Source organism: Chaetodon auriga, chromosome 6 (assembly GCF_051107435.1).
Source record: "Chaetodon auriga isolate fChaAug3 chromosome 6, fChaAug3.hap1, whole genome shotgun sequence".
NCBI classification, from domain to species: Eukaryota; Metazoa; Chordata; class Actinopteri; order Chaetodontiformes; family Chaetodontidae; genus Chaetodon; species Chaetodon auriga.
The window spans coordinates 16,327,462-16,347,500 of NC_135079.1; the positions used below are offsets into that span (position 1 = coordinate 16,327,462).

Here is a 20,039-nt window from a genome sequence, read left to right on the forward strand (position 1 = left end):
GTGAAAAATGGCCCCTGTGGATACAACGACAGCAAATGTAACTCGTTGTTGTTGCTGTTGTCCCAATGTGAGCGACTGACCTGGGCACGAGACAGTCGGCCCGCTGCAGTGTGGTGGCGTCCAGCTCGAACAGAGAGGCGATGTCATTCCCATGGGGAACAGAAACCAGGGTGAAAGAAATCTTCTCTGCTGCTTGATGCTTCCTCTTGGAGAACACAACGTCTGTCTCATTCTGCAGCACCCACACATACATGAGGAGAGAGACCAACATGAACAAACACACACACACACACACACACACACACACACACACACACACACACAGAGGAAGGAGAAATTAGCGTCAGCAGTCTCAAAGCATGGCCTAGACAGTTAAGTCATTTTTCAATACTCAGACATGTATTTTCCCACCAATCTTCAGACATACAGGACACAACACGACATCTCCCTTCATGTATTCACTCCATGTTCAAGTCTAGAGGAGAAAGATGCTTTTACACTTTTGCAAGGAGATGAATCTGACGTGGACTGGGTCAAATTGTTTATTTTGTTGACTAGCCATTCATCAGTCGATCAACAGAACATGAATCTGCAACTTTTTTGGTAAATGAGAAATCCTTTAAGGCATTTTCAGGCAAAAATGGCAAACATTCACTGGTTTCAGCTTCTCACATGCTGCTGTTCTGTCATATGTGATAGTGACTTGAGTATCTTTGGTTCTGAACTGTCGCCTGGATCAGAGATGCAAAATTAACAATAGTCACATTGGGGGACACAACGGGAAATGACAATATGTATTTTTCTGTTATCTTTTGACATTTTATAGACAAGGAAGTAATCGACACGCCGATAGAAAATAAGATATAACAGTAAAATTCCCAATGATTCAGTTTCTGATAATAACATAAAGGAGGCTGTGACCAGCACATACTTGATATATCACTTTACATTATGACAGGACACGTGAGAGATACACAGGATACTGAAACACAGGTAATACAACAACTTGATCGGTTATTTTTCTGTCCATAAGTCCATTAAGTCAGTTTATGTCACCAAAAAGCAGAGCGCACACATTTGTGTCAACTTGACTCTCGACACATACTCACAGAAATACTAATAAACAAGCTAAATTGTTGATAAGATCTATAATTGAGGACAGATGGATGTGAGCCAAACTGTTCTGTCACAGCTTCCTACACTAACGAGGTATCAAATTACACAGAAATGTATCCAGAGAGCCATGACTTCTCTGTGTGCTGTGTTAGACACTGCAGTACGTAGGCTGGCACAGTCTACGCTGTGCAGATGCAGCAGATAATGGCGAGGGTTAATTTCTCCCACTGTTCTCTGCATGTCAATGGGAAGCTCCCCAGAGCTGCCTTCATGCCTCAGCTTCTCTATCCTCCCACTCCCCCCCACCCCCCCCACTGGTGACTCACCCCACCAGCTTAGCACAGGCGAGTGGAGCAGAGCAGACAGCACGTCTGCCTCCCCTCCATCCCCTCTCGCAGGGCACCCCCACACCCAGACGTTATGTAAGGAGCCCCCTGTGTGTCTGAAATTCAGCATGTGCATGAGAAAGTGTGTGAGGTTGAGAGAGTTTGTGAGCGTGTTCCTGTGCATTGCCAGAATACAAATGTGCAAGGTAGCTAAGAGCTGAAAGAAATGTCTAGATATAGATTCAGAGTTTGTGTGTGCATGTGTGTGTGTGTGTGTGTACACAAGTACTTTGTGAGTGAGAGAGAACTGGCGGTATTGCATAACCAAAGGATGAGGAGACAGAGAAGGGCCTGAAGTTGGACAGACAACGAATAACTGCGGAGATAATTGTTCTCTCCACTAACACAATCATATAATCTTCTCTCCCGTTCGCTAACATTCTCTCTTTCAGTCGAGTGCAATCTGACTCATCTATTTGCATTGCTTTGCATGTCCTGAATTACAAATACAACTTAGTATAGAAGATAATGTGAAAAATCTGTCGGCAGAACCAATGCGAGGAGAGGTGCATGTGATTTTGTTGCTAAATTCACTTGTTGGACTGACTCACCTCTCCTTTAGGCTCCACCGTGTTGTCCTTGAATTCAGGGTTCACCTGCAGAGAAACTGAACAGTCAGTGACCTCAAATCTAGAAAGCTGTGGTCATAATCCTGTCATTATCATTCCCCACCACCCAAATCCAAACCGCTCAACAGCAAAAGATGGGTGATAGTGGCCATATCAATGGGAATACTGCCACCTACAGCACATCCCCTAAAATCTCCTTCAACTGCACTTATTCAGAGGCTGAAAAGTAGATACTCTCAATGGAAGAAAAAAAGTGTCTCAGACAAAATGAGCGTTAGTGTGAGCTACTTTCTAAAAGCTCAGTGAAATTAAACTCATACCATCAAATCATAAGCAGCTCCAAAGGAAAACAGAAGCATTATGAAAGCAAGTAAATGTCACCTCAGCTGCGAGGTAATTCCCAGTCGCCAGATGTTTGAAGCGGAACAGACTGTTCCACTGGCCGGCTCCGCCTCTACAGGGGTCATAGTGCACAACCTGGCATGGACACACAGAACGAAGAGCATTATTCACCTGGAAATATCAGCTTTTGTCCACAGTTTGGTTTGGTGTGGTGTCAGTCTGTGCTTGCCTCCAGCTGGTCTGATGTAGAGCAGAGGAACTTTTAAAACATTGTTCACAGCGTTCAGTTTCCGCCTGTATGAATATTACAACACTGCTCACTCAGTTTCTTATTTTAAGTGACAGTAATTAGCAAACCGAATGAAACAGGGAAGCGTGGCTTGATTTAGCAGTTAGTGTGGCCTCACTGCAGCGTCATCCTGAAGCACCAAGCACAGCAGGAATTTGTGTTCGTCATACTGACACAACAACATGTCAACAACTGATATGGTAACATAAGTACACTCTGGCGCAAACAGCAGAGGAACAACAGGAACTTCAATTTAGTGAAAGCTGATAAGAGGAACTTACAGTACAATAGACAGAGAACTAAAGGTTGAAGTGGCAGAGTGGCACACATCAGTAAATATGTGTAATCAAAGAAGGACTGATGCCATACATTTGTGAGAAACGGTGAATTATGGCAAAACTGTAAATTTAAGTGTTTAACAATACATCATGTGTTGCTTTTGTTTGTTTAAACTGAGCTGGGCAAACTTTAGCAGGGTCTTCATTTGATGTTGATGTACAGTCTGGCTGGTTGTTACTAAAAGGGACCACAGATATACTTCAGTTCCACTTAGTCCATAAACTGCAGTCAGGCCAAAAAGTGAGTAGAGCTTGACAAAACTATGTTCTAAAAACAATGATTTTAATAAAATGGCATGATGGTGTGCTAAAAACACTCCTGTGTTTCACCTCGATCTCCCACAGAGCCTTGGAGCTGGTGGCGGAGGTGGCAGACTGCCGCAGTGTGGTCCTGAGGAAGACGTGCTGCTGCTTTTTGTACTCGTCACAGGTCAGAAACTTCTCCTGCTCGGCGTGAAACAGCCTCACTACGTCTCCCTGACAGAACACACGCACAAAACATGAGACTGCAGCAAGATAACTGCATGTAGCCTGCTCTTAAGACACACAAACTGCATGCAGTTCTGCTAAAAAGATGCAATGAGGAAACAGATAGAGGACTGAAAGAAGAGAAAAACAACATACACCCTTCAGCACATCTTCCCTGTAGTCGCTAAACTTCATGAACAAGGCGACCTTCCAGCTGGTGTTACAGTTAACAGCGTTGACCTGCAGCCAAGCAGAGAGTGAGCAACATGAAATTAAGACATTAAGAACATGTTGTTTGTGTACTATGATATATCATCACATTAAAACTATAAGATAAACTGTGACTAGGAGACAAGCCACAGGAGTTCTTGGTGAGTAGTTGCTGCAGGATTTCATCCGACAACAGCTATGAACAGCACGTTTCAGCACTGATACAAACAAGATTAAACAAACTAGTCCCACCTCTTTGCAGCCGGGGTTGTCCAGCAGCTCGATGTTACTGGCGTGAAGAGGCTGCCCTGCATTCACTGGCATCAGCACCACCTTGTCTCCGACCACCACCTTGAACCCAATTAGAGACAATCACATCCCAGTAGGAGACACAGGTTGGTTAACATCTAGCAGTGTTCAAATGGACCAAACGGAAAGAAAGAGTGTGTCCATGCGAGGGCTTTGTCTAAGGTCTGCAAACATCCCCATATTAAAAAAAAAGCTATGTGCAACAGGCTGGGCTTCACATGAAAAACAGGCTTATTCATACCAGAGTGCACATGAACGCAGCATACAGAGAAACAGTGACTGAAAAGTACACTACCTGTTATTGTATCACAGCTTGCATAATACATGCTCTCTGAAGTCTCTAAATCTGAGCTACAACAAACACCACACAGTGAAGTGTATCTCGTGTTAACCAGCCATACACACACAAGCACACTGTGGCTCATCACATGTATTCCAGTGCTACGTTGGAACATTTCAAAGCATTTTAAATACGATGAAGCAGAATCAGTGATATACAGTAGACGCAAAGCAACGACTGGCTGGATGCTTCTGAAGCCTAACCTGACGGCCTACATGCAAAGGGAAGGCTGGTGCATCCATGCTTTTGACGTGATATTCTGTGTCTGAGCGAATAATGCACAAACACCATGCACAATCAAGAGCAATACCTTTAACCATAGGATGCTAAAGCCAAAGGGGAAGGACAAAATCAGAAATGTTACTGGGACAGGACAAACAATGAACTGACAGCGTACAGGATGAAAAAGTCGGCTCAAAGACCAAACGAAATCTGGTGTACTTGTAACAGAGAGGAATGTCAAGTTGTTGTACGTGTACAGTATTTCCTATCTATAGAAATGTGCCAAGTGGAGAGAACCTACATTATCTCCTTCGCTGCGGAGCTTCCAGAAGGGCTGAATGTAGAACCAGGAGCCCTCGTTCCCCGCCGTGTCCAAAGAAACCCGCATGGCGTTCTTCTCAAGCAGAGCGGGGAGACGCTTGTTCACCGTCAGGTACTTGTTACTCTTAATGTGCAGGAGCTGAGAGAAGAATCAGGGTGTTTACATACTACAGCAGCAGTGGTGGAAGAAGTATTAATACTAAACTGTAGAAATACTTCATTAGGAGTAAAAGTCCTGCATTGAAAACACCAAGTAAAAGTACCTAAGTGTAGTATTTCATATACTATTATTATTATTATTACTGATGCAATAATGTAAAAGACGCATTTATTTGTTGGTTGAGGTGAAGCTAATCATATTTATTTCATACAGGAATGATTTTGTTCATTATGGATTAATCTCCTGATTAGCATCATAATTTTAAACTCTTCATTTGTTTTGTGTGCAAAAATCTAAACCTGTAAAGTAAGTAGTGGCTAAAGCTGTCAAGTAATGCATTCAAAGGTATAATGTTTCCCTCTGCATTGTTATGAAGTAGAAGTACAAAGTGGCATGGAAAGAAAATATTAAAGTTAGGTAGAAGTACCTCAAATTTGTACTTGAGTAGAGCGCTTGAGTTAATGTACTTAACGACCTTCCACAACTGTGGGAGAGTAAAAGCAGATCCACTTCTTGGGAAAGAAGGAGAGGTTGGCTATAGCCTCAAGGAGCCTTCTTGCTTCATTTAAAAGGGTTTCTTTCATATTTCTTTCAATTTGGCCTCATTTGAAGACGTCTGTGTGTGTAATACCATCAGAGACTGCGTAAAACATGGACCCAGGGGCCATTGTGAAGCTCAGCGAAGCTCAGCGACAGCAGCTCTGGCTGTCACCATCTTAGCAGTGCCTGACTCTGCAAAACTCCTGGCTAATCTAAAAATGGGTGAAGACATGGAGCATGGCTGGAGCTGAGGCGGGCCGGATGAAGCCTGGTTGCTGAAACCCAGCAGCAGGCTAGGAAGTTCAAAAGTTAAAATATTCACCCCTGTACAGTTAAGGGAATATTACTTTTGAGATCAAAACTGTTTTTGTACCAGGCTGTAAAGGTGGACATTTTAAAATGGGGGTCTATGGGGAATGACTGGGTTTTGGACCCAGCCTTTGAGTGGCCATTCAGTGGTCTTTGGCACTTCCACATTGGCTTGATTTTTCAGCTCCGGAGGCTGCTGCTTGAATCCTACACAACACATTTCCTGATGCCACCCAACAAACAAGAGCTAAATTATACCAGTGTCTGAGGTCAGCCCTCACAAATTGCTTATTCAAAGGGCCTGATTAATTAAACAATGGAATAACTGCCTGAAAGCATGTTGCAACAGCAATTAAATATGTAGTTTCTTTCCTTAATTCATCTCTGTAAAACAAGTGTTGAGCAATGAGTGAAACCAAATACCACCATTGTGGGCCTTGACAAAATTGCCTGAGGTGTCAGGGATTGGATGATAGTCACACAACCTCGGTAAACAAGAAAACAAAAACAAGACTCTGGACTCAAGACAATCTGGCACCGCAGGTGTTTGCAGAAGAGATGGGCTGTACCTGGATGACGTTACTGTATTTGACAACTTCTCCAAGAAGCTTCTTGTTCTCTGACTCGTTCTGCTTCTGCTCCAGTTCTGCTGCATGCTGGGTAGTGAGACAAAGATTTTCTTTCTGATGCAAATGAAAATGAAGATTTAGGTGCAGATTGTGATAAAAAAAAGAAGTTCTACCTGTAACTTCTTAAACAGGTCTCCCTGCGTGTTGTTGTTTCCCTGTTTTCCCTGTTTTGCCTTCCAGAATTGCTTCTGGGCTGAGTATCGGTTCATGGGACACACCTTGAAGAGGCAATCTGGAGAGGAGGAGGAGGAAGAGGAGGACAGGCATTCAGGCACACACTAGTTACTCTCTGTGAGTTGGGTTCAGCGCCACTCAAGGGTCTTAATGTGGTGGAGCAGAATTTTTGAGGTTAATGCTTATTTACCCACCAGAGGCCTGCAGAGTGACTGAAACACATCAAACCTTCTCTGAAACCACAATGTTGTGTTAAACAACATTGAGTGCAAAGGATCTGGTCAGCCTTGAGAGTGAGTGTGTGTGTGTGTGTGTGTGTGTGTGTGTGTGTGTGTGTGTGTGTGTGTGTGTGTGTGTCCTTGCTCCAGTTTTATTAGTATATTCCTACACACCTCTGAACTTTTTGGGAGGGTTGGCCAGGTCTCCAGCATCAGGCTGGACCACACACCTGTCATCAACAAGCCTGCAGGAAAGAGCACAAAATGGTGACATATTCTATCTTCAATACATTGTTGTTGCAGGCAATTTTAACCTTTATGCAATGGTTCCATTGGCCAGTAAATTGAAAAGGTTTACATGGTACAAACTGTAGTCTAATTGTGGTATCACAGTCAAATGCAGATGCACAAAGCAGAGTCTGGAACTGCTATTAAAACAGATCATTTGAATGCACGGTTCAAAACCTCACCAGCCCTACAGCTGATTGGCCACCTGCAGGATGAAAAGCTCTGCTGGCAAGACACGAAAGAGTGAGGGCTCGGTGCACCAACATGTCCATCTCCTTAGAGCTCCCCCCCGTATCTGCACTGATGCCCTGAACATTTCTGGACAGAGGTCATCTCATTTAAGGAGACTTTGATCTCAGCTGTTCAGCCCAGCAGTGGATTGAGGTGGTTTGTATCGAGACAGACAAACTAAAAATGACATGCAAATTTCTGAGGCTTTAACACCGTTGGCGGTTTCACACAGAGAAAATATATCTAATGACACAAAAATGGCTATAAACATGGGGTGTATAGAATGTCAAATGAAGCTCGTTGTTCACTGAAGACTGAGCTTCTCTGTAAAGTCTGCTGTAGGTTACTGGAGCATGCACAGGCTGCAGTGGACCGCTACCGCCGCCAAAGGAAACCAAGTGGTTTCTGTGCGGGGTTGATTAGAGGGCATTGGAAGGGTGTCATCCAGTTAATAAGTGCCTCATTTCCCCACATCCAAGACTTTTATCTGCTTGTTACTGACTATTTTACACACATTTGAGATGTTTCACTGACTTAGCGATGCACAGCACATCAGAGAGATTCACACATTTGACTGACATTCGGTTAAACTAACAAAGCTGATGACAGACATCTCGAGTAAATGCATGAGAGCTGAGAGGAATTAATGCTGCAAAAGCGCATTATGTAAACACTGTGCGAAGTGTGCACATGGTTGATATTCATTCATAACGCCTCAGTTACCTCATCCGTGAAAGACCATTAAAAAAGCACATATTCTTCTGTCGCATTGCATCCGTTATCAGTGGGTAAAGATACGTTTGCTTGTTATAGGACAGCTGGTGTAAATGAAACCAAGAGAAGGTCTTTATTTAGAATATTTTAACCCTGCTTTCTTAAAAACACGCTAAACCAGACTCATGTCAGCCACCTGTATGATCTGGGCTACAGCTGTAAAACAGTCCTTTTTCTGTCTTTGCTTTAGAAATGATTGAAAAGTAACGGGAGATTTTATCAAAACTATTCAAGTGGTTGTTCCTGTCCTTGTGTAGTGGCTGCGCCTGTGCCGTTATAAACACACCAAATAATCCATTAATCTGACATTAAACTTGCCTTCAAGGTTATATTTAAGACTTTATTTAGTCCTGGTGTACAGGAGGCTTTAAACCAGACAAATGTAACTTCATCCTGTTGAAATATATTCTATTGCACCAGCTATGAATTTCTAAATCAAAGACTCCCATATCATACCATTCCCTTTATCCTATTTGGACCAAAGGCCGAGGTGCACAAGCACATCCATTCATCCCGTCCACTGAGGAGAAACATAATGCCATGCACAATTCCTCCGATTCATACAAAGCTGGCGGGCCTGCTGAAGTGAGCTGAGCCATTTCCTATTCATGCCACAGCACTTCAGATCAGTGTCAATCCACAGGCTGTGTATTATTTCCTCTGACTCTGTATCAGAGCTAGATCTAAATGAGAAACAATAGAGGCCAACAGGAAGCAGAATCAAGTGCTAAATGGCTAAACAGGAAGCCTCTCTGGAAAAGTCCCGCATGCTAATAAATAAGTAACCTTAAGTTGTCAGAGAGTTGGGCGTTAGTTCAAACAGCGAGGCCCTGACACTCACAGCCAGTGCAGGAGTCGGCCCTGGAAGCGAGTTAAACATGAACCAATGATAACTCCAGCAGGCTGGACACAGACAAGCTAAATTTAGCTCCATTGCTTGTGTTGAGTGGACTGAGACAACAAGGCAGCATGTAATGTAGAGCAGCAGGTCAGATGCGTTTCCTCTGTTGTGTGTTTTCTAAGGAAAAACCAAAGGGTACATGTGTGAACGATTTTACAGCCACTGTCTGTTATTGCATGTTTCAACCTGCTGATGACTGAGTCATGCACTTCCTCATTAAATGCATCTGATCATCATTTCACCATGCAAATACACAGGAAAACATACAAAAACACTTAAATAAAGGATACGGAATTATTACCTCTGTCTCTCTTCTATGCACTACAGAATCGTACTCATTCATACTTGATTATGAAACACAGAAATATCATGGACCATCAAAACAACCCTCTCCGATAATGAAAAGTGTGGGACGGCATGAGATCCAAGAGGTCAAGGTCATGAATGGATCTGGATCACCTCTGAAGAAACTCACAGGTCATGTGGTTTTTGAGTGTTTGCAATGTAAGGTGTGTGAGGAACTCGCAGATTTAATGTTATCCTAAGCAAACATGGGCATGAGTAGCCTTGTGTGGCCGAGGTTACATTGTGCTCACAGGGGCTGTGGCGCTGGGAGGTTCCTGCAGGGTTTCTGCTTTGGATTTCAGCCTTCAGCTCTCTTGTCAAACTACACGTTACTGAAGCACTGATAAGAGTTTCACTGCTTTGCTTCAAAACAACAGGAGCTGTGAACAATCGCTGCTCTGCACTTTTGGATTTCAGAAAGTTACAGCCCCTGTGTGTGTGTGTGTGTGTGCGTGTGTTGCTGCTGCTCTTGCTGACATTCACATAGGCACAGGCCTTTACAGTTAAGGGAGCTTTTCAGCAAAAGCGAGCAGGTTGCCTGTGTGCACTGCTGCAGATAGCGAGGCAGGGAACACTGTTTCGTACAAACCAGGTTGGAAGTCGCTGTGCTAACATGTTGTATTTTGATCCTCCACAGCACAGGGCATTAAAGAAGAGGCTTTAATGTGTCAGCTGTGGTGCGGTTACTGTCTGCGAGAGGAATTTACAGCAGACAAAGTTAAGAGTGAGAAACAGAAAAAGGTGAGGGAAAGGGAGAGGAGGTGGGTGGGGCCGACTCATTCCTCACAGCCAGTCGATCTTTCCACGCCTGTTCTGCAGGCTCGCAGGCCAGAGTGCACCCGGAACCACTGAGGCATTTCACCTTGCCCTGACGCTTTAAGCCCAGGCGGAACAACAAACAAACACAACACTTGTGGCATTTTTTTTTTTTTTTTTGCACCCCTGTGAGGAGAATGACACAATGAAAAGAAGTTTCCATCACACCTACACACACAGCGTTACATATGACGTCAAGCTGACAACTGATTGACTGTATGAGCTATGACACACACAAAATAAAAAGCACGAGTTACCAAACTCTTTATGGTTGTGACCCCAGAGAGAGGGCAGGGGACTACCTGCAAACCTTCACAAGTTAATTTTACTTAATTGGTTATTAGCAACTAGAGAGTATCTCACAAGAAAAAAAGCAAAGCCTTAAAGTCTGACAAATTTAATATAAATTATGATGTTATGTCTTCTTTCCTGTGACCCTTCAGACTTATCTTGTGACCCACTGGAGGGGTCCCAGCCCCCAGGTTGGCAATCGCATTAAACGATGGACAATAGGCTGGACCTGGCAGGAAATTAAGGATTTGAAGCTCCAAATCCCTATCTCGCAAACATCTGGCTCAGATCTCTTCAAAACTTGGCTGTTGTGCTATAAAACACAATGTGGAAAACCGCAGGGATGCTACAAAATGAATGTAACGCTGAAGACAGAACCCTGATTCAAAAAAAGTTGGTATGCCGTGTAAAACGGAAATAAAAACTGCATGCAATCGCTTGCAATCAAACTGTGTTTACTGACCACAGTTTTAATATCCTTCATACGATTACGTGTTCACAAAGTGGTGAACTTCTCTCCATCTTCACTTGTGAACGCCCGAGTCTTTCCAGGATGCCCCTTTCATACCCAATCATGATACTATCACCTGTTACCAATGAACCAGTTTACCTGTGGAATGATCCAAACAGGTGTTTTTGGAGCATCCCACTACTTTCCCAGTCTTTAGTTGATCCTGTCCCAACTTGTTGTCTTTGTACTGTTTCCAATTGAGTACATGTCAGGAAGGATTAGCAAATGATCACATCCTGTTTTATCTGCTTTACACAGCGCCCCAACTCTTTTGGAGTCTGGGTTGTAGAAATGCTTTAATCCTTTAATGGAGTGTATAATATGTATCCTTATAGGATTATTGGATGAGAATGAAGCATTCTTTGGGGTCAATAAACTCACATCCATACGTGTGAAGTATCTGTAAAGGTCTCTACATATTCAGTCTAATGGTCTACACAACTGGGGGACTCTCTGCTGCATGTGAGGAGGAGTGAGCAGCATGAAAATCGATCACAACTCCTCACCCAAACTTTAACTGAATTTGCTACACTTTGCTGAGGGCCGCCCCACCTGACGCCTCCTCGTGTCGCCCTCTGGGTCCCCGGACCTCCCCTGGGGCCCACAGTGAAAAGGTCTGCTTGTAACCACCGTCACTCGAGTGAACACGCTGCTTTGCATTCCTGTAACATTTGCGTAAACGGAGAATTTCCTGAGCAGCAGCGTTTTGCGCGCTGACGGGCCTCGGCCACAAGTCGCACGCTTGAAGTTTAGACCTGAGCAGCTTACAGACCGCGTACACAGATGAGGAGGAGGAGAAGTAGTGGTGAAGATGTGAAGTGAAAGTAGTAAGACAGGAGCATTAATCCATATGGACTCCCCAGTGAGTAGAAAGTGAGAGGCGGACAGGAGGAACATACCCCAAAGTACTGATGAAGCCATTCACCGAGCCTTCCGCGTACAGAGACACTATGTCTCCGATGTGGAGGAAGCTGGACCTGTGCTCTGACATGTTCACTGGCTGTACGCTGCAGAGCTGTCTCCCATTTAGAAGCGAGTGCTGCTCCTCCTCGGGTGGAGTGATCCACACGTTACGGCGCCTCCAGCTCAGCAGCGGCTCCGCGATCCGCCTCCATTCCTCCAGCGCCACATTTCAGAGAGTCGACTGAGGAAAAGCGAAAGTGCAAAAACCTGGTGGCGCTTCTTTTCTTTTTCCCCCCTCCTTCTTCTTAAAGAAAGCGCCGTGTTTTTAAGAGTTATTCAACTTCTTCCTGTATGTGAGACAGACCGGGGACAGCTTCGCGTCCACCGCAGGGGGAGGAGACTGCTGCTGTCAGGCCTGTGAGCGAATTCCGCTCTCTGACATGTTTTTGTTTTTATTCAGGCCAGAGAAGTTCAAGTCATTCACTCACAACTTATGGTAGGAAATACGACCAGCTGCAGGCCAGACGGCTGATAAATATTAGAGATATTTTGGAAAATCAAAATGCATCATTAAGTCTGCTCAGTAGACCATAACAGAGAGAACAGACTGTGGAAAGATTGCACAATATCACTTCCACGGACATAAACATTAAGTGGCAGCATCTAACTAAACTCACAAAAGGGAGACTGTGAAATATAAACTGCTGAAATGGATTGTTCTGTTCTGGTGGAATAACATGGTTCCCCCTCTGGACAGAAATCTGTTTTTCTTCTTGGTCCTACAGCTGGATGTTTGGGTGTAGGAGGAGGACATGACTTTTTAAGGATTGTAATGTGGAGGTTGTACTTTTTTTGTGGACAAAAAAACTTATCAGACACACTTTATTGCTCCAAGCAGCAATATTTGTAAAATACAGTAAAAGTAAGAGCAGGGCACAGGCTGGGACCACGCCAAGAAGAAAAGAAATGTGGAAATCAGAAATCACATATCAAGAGCCAATCAACAGGTTCACATAATGACTGATTTTCATCACTGCGCTTAATTTTGGACAACAACAACCACTCAAGTCCATTAAGGTCTGCACGCTGCGACAGGATCAAGACTGACAGAGACACGTTTGCAAAAAAAAAAAAAAAACAAAACCCCACAGTAAATGAGTAAATGTCTCATTTTCAAGATTTTTTTTAATGCACACCGTTTATTTGACAGCTATAATGAGGCACACTACTTACTTTTCCAATGAGATCTTTACAAGTAACAATCGTGATGAGATTACAAAATGCACTGTCGATAGTTTGTCACGTGATGTCAGATCAGATGTCTTTGAGGTGTTCACAGCTCCACCCAGAGAGACGTTTCCCTTCTAAACGTGTCATTTAAAAATGTCCAACGTTAAGAGAGCTAAAATTATCCAAAATGTAACGAAACATCCAAAACATGAAAACAGATTTGTGTATCAGAACTTTTTCTTCCTCCCTTTATCATTGATAATCTCATGACTCCTCAGATTTATCCTGTGACCCTTTCGAGGGGCCCGACCCCTGGGTTGGGAACCACTGGACTGAACTACCAAACTGTACATAAAGTAGTTAAAACTAGTTCCACATCAAGCAGCCACAACAGTAAAATGCTGCTCACACATCAATGCATCGGCAGGGGGTTTTGAATGCAAGACTTTTACTTGTACTGAAGTATATTTCCATTGCTGTCTTGGTACTTTAGTAGTAAGTAAAGGATCTGCATACTTCTCCAAACACTGACAAGGGCAACAACGATGATGAGGAGAGTGGTGGTGGTGAAGTTTCTGTGCAAAACATTAGAGATTTTGAAAAGTCTGAGGCACAAAACAAGCCAATTGCCAAATGTGTTAATCCTGGCACACGGACATGAAATCATCGGAGAGAAAGTGCCACCTTTGACCTCGTCTGGCGGTTGTTTACCTCATCAGTTACCTAACTCACTGGAAAAACTGGAGCTGAAAAACTAAATGACCTGCAGTGACAGAAACCTTTAAGGAAGAAGGATGGAAGTGATTTTGGACATTTTTAATGTACTACCTGTATTGAGAGAGGTGGGGCGCTATAGATCGACACACACAAGGGTCAGACTCTGCTGCTCTGCTATACAATGAATCCCATTATCTGACCTACATCGCCCCCTAGTGTTCACTTAAGTGAACCAATAGGTCTTACTGTTCCCATGACTTTTGAACGTGTGTTCAATACAAACAAATGGACCAGAAAAGGCTTTTTTTTTTCATACTGGCACCAACGACTGGTTCCTCAGGCTTAAACACAGTCTGCAGGTGAGACACAGTGACACACATTTACTGGACTAATGCACAGCACAAAATACCACTGGACACTGACAGATTTCACAGCAATCACATGAAATAAATGTCTTGTGACTAGTTTAAAAATGATTTAAGGAATACACAGGAATACTGGAACCAGAGGACGTGGCAGAGTTGCATGACATAACGGTGAACTCAACTCTGAGAACCAGAAAAATGCCCTTGATTTTATGAACTGCTCTTTCATCACTAGTGACCTTTTAATGCTGTAAAATTATTCAGTGTTGCCACGCACACACTGGTTTATGGCTGCCCGGATTAAAAATGTTTACAGCCTTGATGTGTGTAATGATCATTTTGATACAATGACCCGAACAGTCACTATTTTTTTATTTCACATGGTGAGATTAAAAGAGCTTTATAGGCCTGACCTTACAGTACTGTCACTGTACTTTGTACCTCTACTGTTCAGAGGAGGATACTGCACTTTTTACTCACATTTATTCAACAGCTTGATCAACATGATGATGTATTTAAACTGCTTTGATCGGCTGCCATGTTAAAATGCTTCCTACATGTTAATGCATTAAGGATTAAGTAATTTATAATAAATAACCTGATAAGGGCAATTCTGCATAACAAGTACTTTTACTTGTGACACTATACGAATTTTTGTTGTTATTTGTTTCAGAGTATTTTCTTTAATTCAGTCAGTAAATGGAGTACTTCTACCACGGCCTACTAAACTATACAACTATGTCTGGAGGTGGAAGTAACTAAGCACACTTACTCAAGTTACTTATACTTTACTCGAGTATTTACAGCTCATGCAATATTTTACTTCTACTGCACTGCATCTCAGAGGGGAATATTGTACATTTCACTCCACTCTAGTTACTTTTCACATTACAATTCTTCATACTCTTCTTGTCCAGTGAAAACTATTTGTCTCCAAATGTACTGACTCTGAATGCTTGGGGAAAACTGAAGGATTAAGTGTTTCTTTTTTTCTTTGTTGAGAAAATTATTTTACTTTTTAAACTCTTAACTTCCTCTCGAGTAGCTGGAAAGTACATTGTCATCACATTATAAACAGATTAATACAAGTCATTTAGTTTTATCATTAGGTTACTTATTGTCACTGTGTGGGGTTGGAGAGAGAGAGAGAGAGAGAGAGAGAGAGAGAGAGAGAGAGAGAGAGAGAGAGAGAGAATGGATGTGAGCAGGCAGTGTAGTCGCACCTTCCTTCCCAGCAGCTCGGGACAATGAACCGCTCCACTCCTCCGTCGCTCCGCGCCTCACAGACTCACAGACCTGTTTCCTCGATCGAGTTTTGACAGAAAACTAAACACCGTCGGACAAACGGATTTTCTCCTCCTAATTCCATGAGCTTTGTGTTGAGCCTGTTTGTTTCCGACACCACCAGCAGCAGCAGGACTCTCGCGGGTCACACTTCCCCGCCAGTCGTTGAAGTCGTCGCGAGGCACCGGTTGATGTAAGTGAACCAGACTTCTTCAATTTTAATGAGTTTCTATCCAAGCACGTGCGTTCCCTGCTTCCACGCAGGTGATATTTAGCACAGTTGATTGTAAACTTTCGGATACACTGTTTCTTTCTCTTTTCTTTTTTTTTCCACTTTTGTTGCCTCGTGCATGTGCCCAGTTTGTTCAAAGCTTGCTCGCGCAGGTTTCAATACATGACATCAATCAAATATGGAGGAAAGCAAGGGCATAAAAAAGGACAGTGTGATATCTGTAGCAGTAGGCCAGCTGAGGAGAACACCAGCATGAGTGGACACACAGTGGAGCAGACAGCAGAGTGAGACAGGAGAGCTGAAGAGAGGTGCATGGCTTCCTGTGGCTCTTTGTATCTCACACCAACATCGTCAAGATCGACTAAACATGCAGTCACTGTGCACTGTAGATATTTGAGCTGTAGCACTAACTGTACTCCACCTGGGTTTCTTCCCTTCAAACACTCACAGATGTTACTACACACTAAATTATACTTTATCTTTTTAAGGCTAGGAGGTTAGTTTGTGCTCAGTCTGCTTCATCTTGCTTGTGGGTATTGACACATTTTCCGCCTCTTTCCCTGCAGAAGCCTGAGAGGTGAACGGTGTGAACAGTGTTGGAATGCAACAGGATTATCGTCTGACCTTAACTCAGAGGAGGCAAAGCAACCGGACCATTAGATCACACATTTTCTGATCTCTGCTGCACTTACAATGCCTTTGAGGTTATAATGTCTACGCTGAAGCACGTTATTCTGCAAGATAAAGAGCAGGACGTCGAGAAGAAGCTGGACTGGAGTTACATCGAGTGGGTCGAAAATGAGGATGTCACTGCAGGTGTGGCAGACGCACAGACACAAACGGACTGGGGACCTTCAGAGGACAAGGAGTGTCAGACCAGCAACCCGGTCATAATGCACATAGATCTCTCACGGACAAACTCCAAATGGAGACATTCGTCCCCGGTGGACACCGATGGCTTGGTAGCACCTTTCTTCCAGTTTGACCGGCAGGCTCCGGGCCGCATCTCCACCTCTCCCACCTTGAGGAGGATGAGGAGCACTCGGCGTCCTCTGACGGATACCTGGGATCCGGTCAGGATGGGGAGCACTCTGGAGGAGCCTTCCTCGGAGAGCACGCCGTCCCCCATAACCCCCCTGTCCCCTGTACACAGAGTCAAGTCTCCTCTGGCTGCAAGCCCCCTCTCTGACGGAGAGATGTGTCCCGGTCATCAGCCCATTTCATCCTACGGCCGACAGAGAACCAGATCACATAGATCAAAGACGTTTGACAACGGTGTCACTCCAAAGAGACAAGAGTGTCACAGTTCTCTTCCTGCTCACATGAAAAAGTTTGGATTTCCTGATCGGGAACTACAGGTGAGCTTTTACCACTTTCTCTGTGTAATTTGAAGCAAAGCATGTCTGCCCTCCCTAATCACCTTTGCAGACCTCTCCCCACCCTCACCACCAGTCACGTGCTGCGGTCTGCTGAGGATTTTTATCTATAAATTAAATGGTTACACATTCCTTCCTTGCGGAAACCATCTCTCCCTCATTCTGCCCTGCCTCCTGCGGTGGTCACTCACAATGCGAGCTTTTGACAGCAAATGAATCAGCAGTTACATGCACTGACAGCTCTGACCAAGCCCACTGCCTGGAGAGCCCTGGGAAGTGCTTTCCTCGGGCCCCTATTCACCGCAGTCAGCAGTCACCCAATAATGGAGGGGTCAGTGAGCGATGGAAAAAGATAATGGGGAGATCTATTCATCAGCTCGCGCTATTCAGCCGAGCACATTCTCAATAGAGTCCCAACATTCTCCTCAGATATCAGAGGCTTTTGAATCCAAGCCACCACTTAAAACACTGATTCAAATTTGAAGGTCTTTGAAAGTGATATAGTGGTGTCGTTAGCAGTAGGAGGTCCTTGCACCCTGTAATGCTGGGTGTTACAGTAACGGTGCTAATATGACATGCAGAACATATCATAATTGCAATTAATGGAAACATGAGAGCACTAAAAAATTATCTGATTTTATGGTGTTTGGATTCAGGCTGTAACTTCCACTCCTCACTGAGGTACCAAGGGAGTGAATCATCTCAGTTTATTTACTGTAATGTGGTCTGTAATGTGTAATGGTCTTCCATTGTCTGATGCAGTATTTTCCTCTGTCTGCAGGAGAAAGAGCATTTCCGTAATAGGTAAGTTTACCTCGGACTGTCTTGCATGTTGTCTGTGTGTCAGCATAGCCAAAACCACCTGGACTCTCAAGCTTGTCAGAGCATGCTCGCATATCAGGAAGGTAGTAAAACTTTTCCTGGAACTGATAAGTTTTACCACAGTGTGCACCTTTTTTTTTTTTTTTTTCATTGTCACTCTGGTTCATCTCTAATTTCCATAGCGAGCATCCTCTGCTTCTGTTTCCAGAACGCAGAAGCTTGAGCTTGTCACTTCGGCGTCACGAGCGTCATGTCTACATGCGCTCGCGGGACACTCATGAGCGAGGACGATGGGACGTTTCAGGGTTTAAGGAGCCCCGTTGTGCATTCATTGTCAGTCATGTCTTTGTTAATGGAGCATAAGCTTGGTGGGTTAAGTTATGAGAGTCCCATGGTTATGTGTGGCCTAGACAAACCCTCATTAAGGCTGTTTTCTCTCGCTGCCACCCACACCCCTCCTAATGGGCTGCCGGGCTCGTCCCCTCACTGGATAATTAGGCAGCTATTGTCCCTGTAATTACACCCTGGCACTGTGCCTCTTACAGTGACCGAGCCCTGAGAGCCTCTGGTTGGGACAGTTTTGTTTTGGGGCATCATTATTTCTCTTGGCGTGCGGGAACAAAACACCCATTTTTACAAGTGCTCTCGGTGGCAGAGAGGCTGAGACAGAGAAAGCTTTCTGAGCGGTCACAAAGCAACAGGGTGTCATTGTGAGGATGCCGAGGAATGAACTGCGAGGAGGCACTGACCTGGTTTCGGGGAGTAATCGTGTCTTTCTTACTGTCCCATTAGCCGCATATCCTCCACAGAGCTCAGGTGCTGCTGCTGTTGTCTGTTTTTACTGCTGTTGCTCCGCCTGGTTATGCATCAATCTTTCCATCATCTCACCATGAAGAGCAGGGAACACTTTGTGCTTTCACATCTCAACGAAACTGTTCCTGTTCATTGTAGACGTACTTATCCTCCATGTGTACAGGTTGGCCCTGCAGCCATGTGGCCTACATGTGCATTCGAGTTAGTCTCGTTTGCTGCTGGCTTGACAGGTGCAGGCGCAGCAGCAGAAAGGCAGCCACCGTTCGAGGGGATGTTACAAGCTGTAAGAGGAAGAAAGTCTCAAAGATCATTCGGTCTCACAAAGCAGATTTTACATGTGATAGCAGGCAAAGACAAAGCAGCACCGGCATTGTTCCTCTCATTTGCACTTCTGCTCCAGTTTATTGTATTGTTATCATAAACAGGGACGTTAGCCCTCATCTGTAAGCCAGTCTTACGGTCTGATCATGGTCTGATAACCTTTATCAGGCAGAAAGTGTGTTGATCTGTCTATCTGTTGCTATTTCTCTTTAATCTGATCCTTTTCTCTCTGCCTCTGAAACCCTAAACCCTTCTTTTTAAGGGCAGGACCCTGAAAAATTTAGAAGTGAAACCGCAGCACGTTGACGTGGGTCAGTGACCCGCTGAGTGTCAGCGTGCTCAGAGTGAACTTTGGCAAAACCAGCCTGTCTGGTTGCTGTGCAGCTTATTAGCCACGTTAAATGACTACAAGCTCTCGCTGGCATTGGCACAGTTTGGGTTGTGATTGTTGGAGTCACACAGTCACCAGGCAAGTTTGGCTCTGTTTACACTCTCTTTATTCTTGCAACAAATGAAAGCATCTATGTGGCTGGGCCCTTTTAAGATTTTTAGTCTGCATATTTATTATCACCCTCACCTCCATAGCATAGCTGAAATACATTTCTTTTTTTAATTTCAGCACATGAAGGTCCTTTTTTTTTCACTTTGAGCAGTAATCCCTGAATTAAGTACAACAGCCGAGGATAAGTCAAAACACTTGAGAACAGTGGCTGTTTGAGCTTTGCTTGAGGCTAAAAGGCAGGCCTGTGTTTTTCCAGCCACAGCCATGCCTCAGTTACTAACTATGAGAGGCAGACCAAGAGGATTATGACTGGCTCACACTGACAGCTCGCCTCCTTCCACACAAATAGGGTGATCCATTAATCGGCAGCTATCCAT

At 44.2% G+C, this 20,039-nt stretch overlaps 2 protein-coding genes across 2 annotated transcripts in view; one reads left to right on the forward strand and one right to left on the reverse strand.

Annotated features, from left to right (window-relative positions):
* The window catches only part of itpr2 (inositol 1,4,5-trisphosphate receptor, type 2), a 59,862-nt gene extending 47,528 nt beyond the window's left edge, over positions 1–12,334 (reverse strand). Inside the window, exons 1-11 of the mRNA XM_076732973.1 lie at positions 11,997–12,334; positions 7,115–7,185; positions 6,662–6,780; positions 6,489–6,575; positions 4,891–5,049; positions 3,971–4,069; positions 3,665–3,748; positions 3,371–3,517; positions 2,453–2,548; positions 2,054–2,098; positions 81–232 (exon numbers count right to left, since the gene is read on the reverse strand). Of these exons, the coding sequence (XP_076589088.1) occupies positions 81–232; positions 2,054–2,098; positions 2,453–2,548; positions 3,371–3,517; positions 3,665–3,748; positions 3,971–4,069; positions 4,891–5,049; positions 6,489–6,575; positions 6,662–6,780; positions 7,115–7,185; positions 11,997–12,088 (1,151 nt within the window). The 5' untranslated portion in view covers positions 12,089–12,334. The remainder of the gene's footprint in view (positions 1–80; positions 233–2,053; positions 2,099–2,452; positions 2,549–3,370; positions 3,518–3,664; positions 3,749–3,970; positions 4,070–4,890; positions 5,050–6,488; positions 6,576–6,661; positions 6,781–7,114; positions 7,186–11,996) is intronic.
* Positions 12,335–15,522: 3,188 nt separating this feature from the next.
* plekhg7 (pleckstrin homology domain containing, family G (with RhoGef domain) member 7) overlaps positions 15,523–20,039 on the forward strand; it is a 12,564-nt gene continuing 8,047 nt past the window's right edge. The window contains exons 1-3 of the mRNA XM_076732108.1: positions 15,523–15,789; positions 16,395–17,186; positions 17,986–18,008. Coding sequence (XP_076588223.1) covers positions 16,539–17,186; positions 17,986–18,008 — 671 coding nt within the window. The 5' untranslated portion in view covers positions 15,523–15,789; positions 16,395–16,538. The remainder of the gene's footprint in view (positions 15,790–16,394; positions 17,187–17,985; positions 18,009–20,039) is intronic.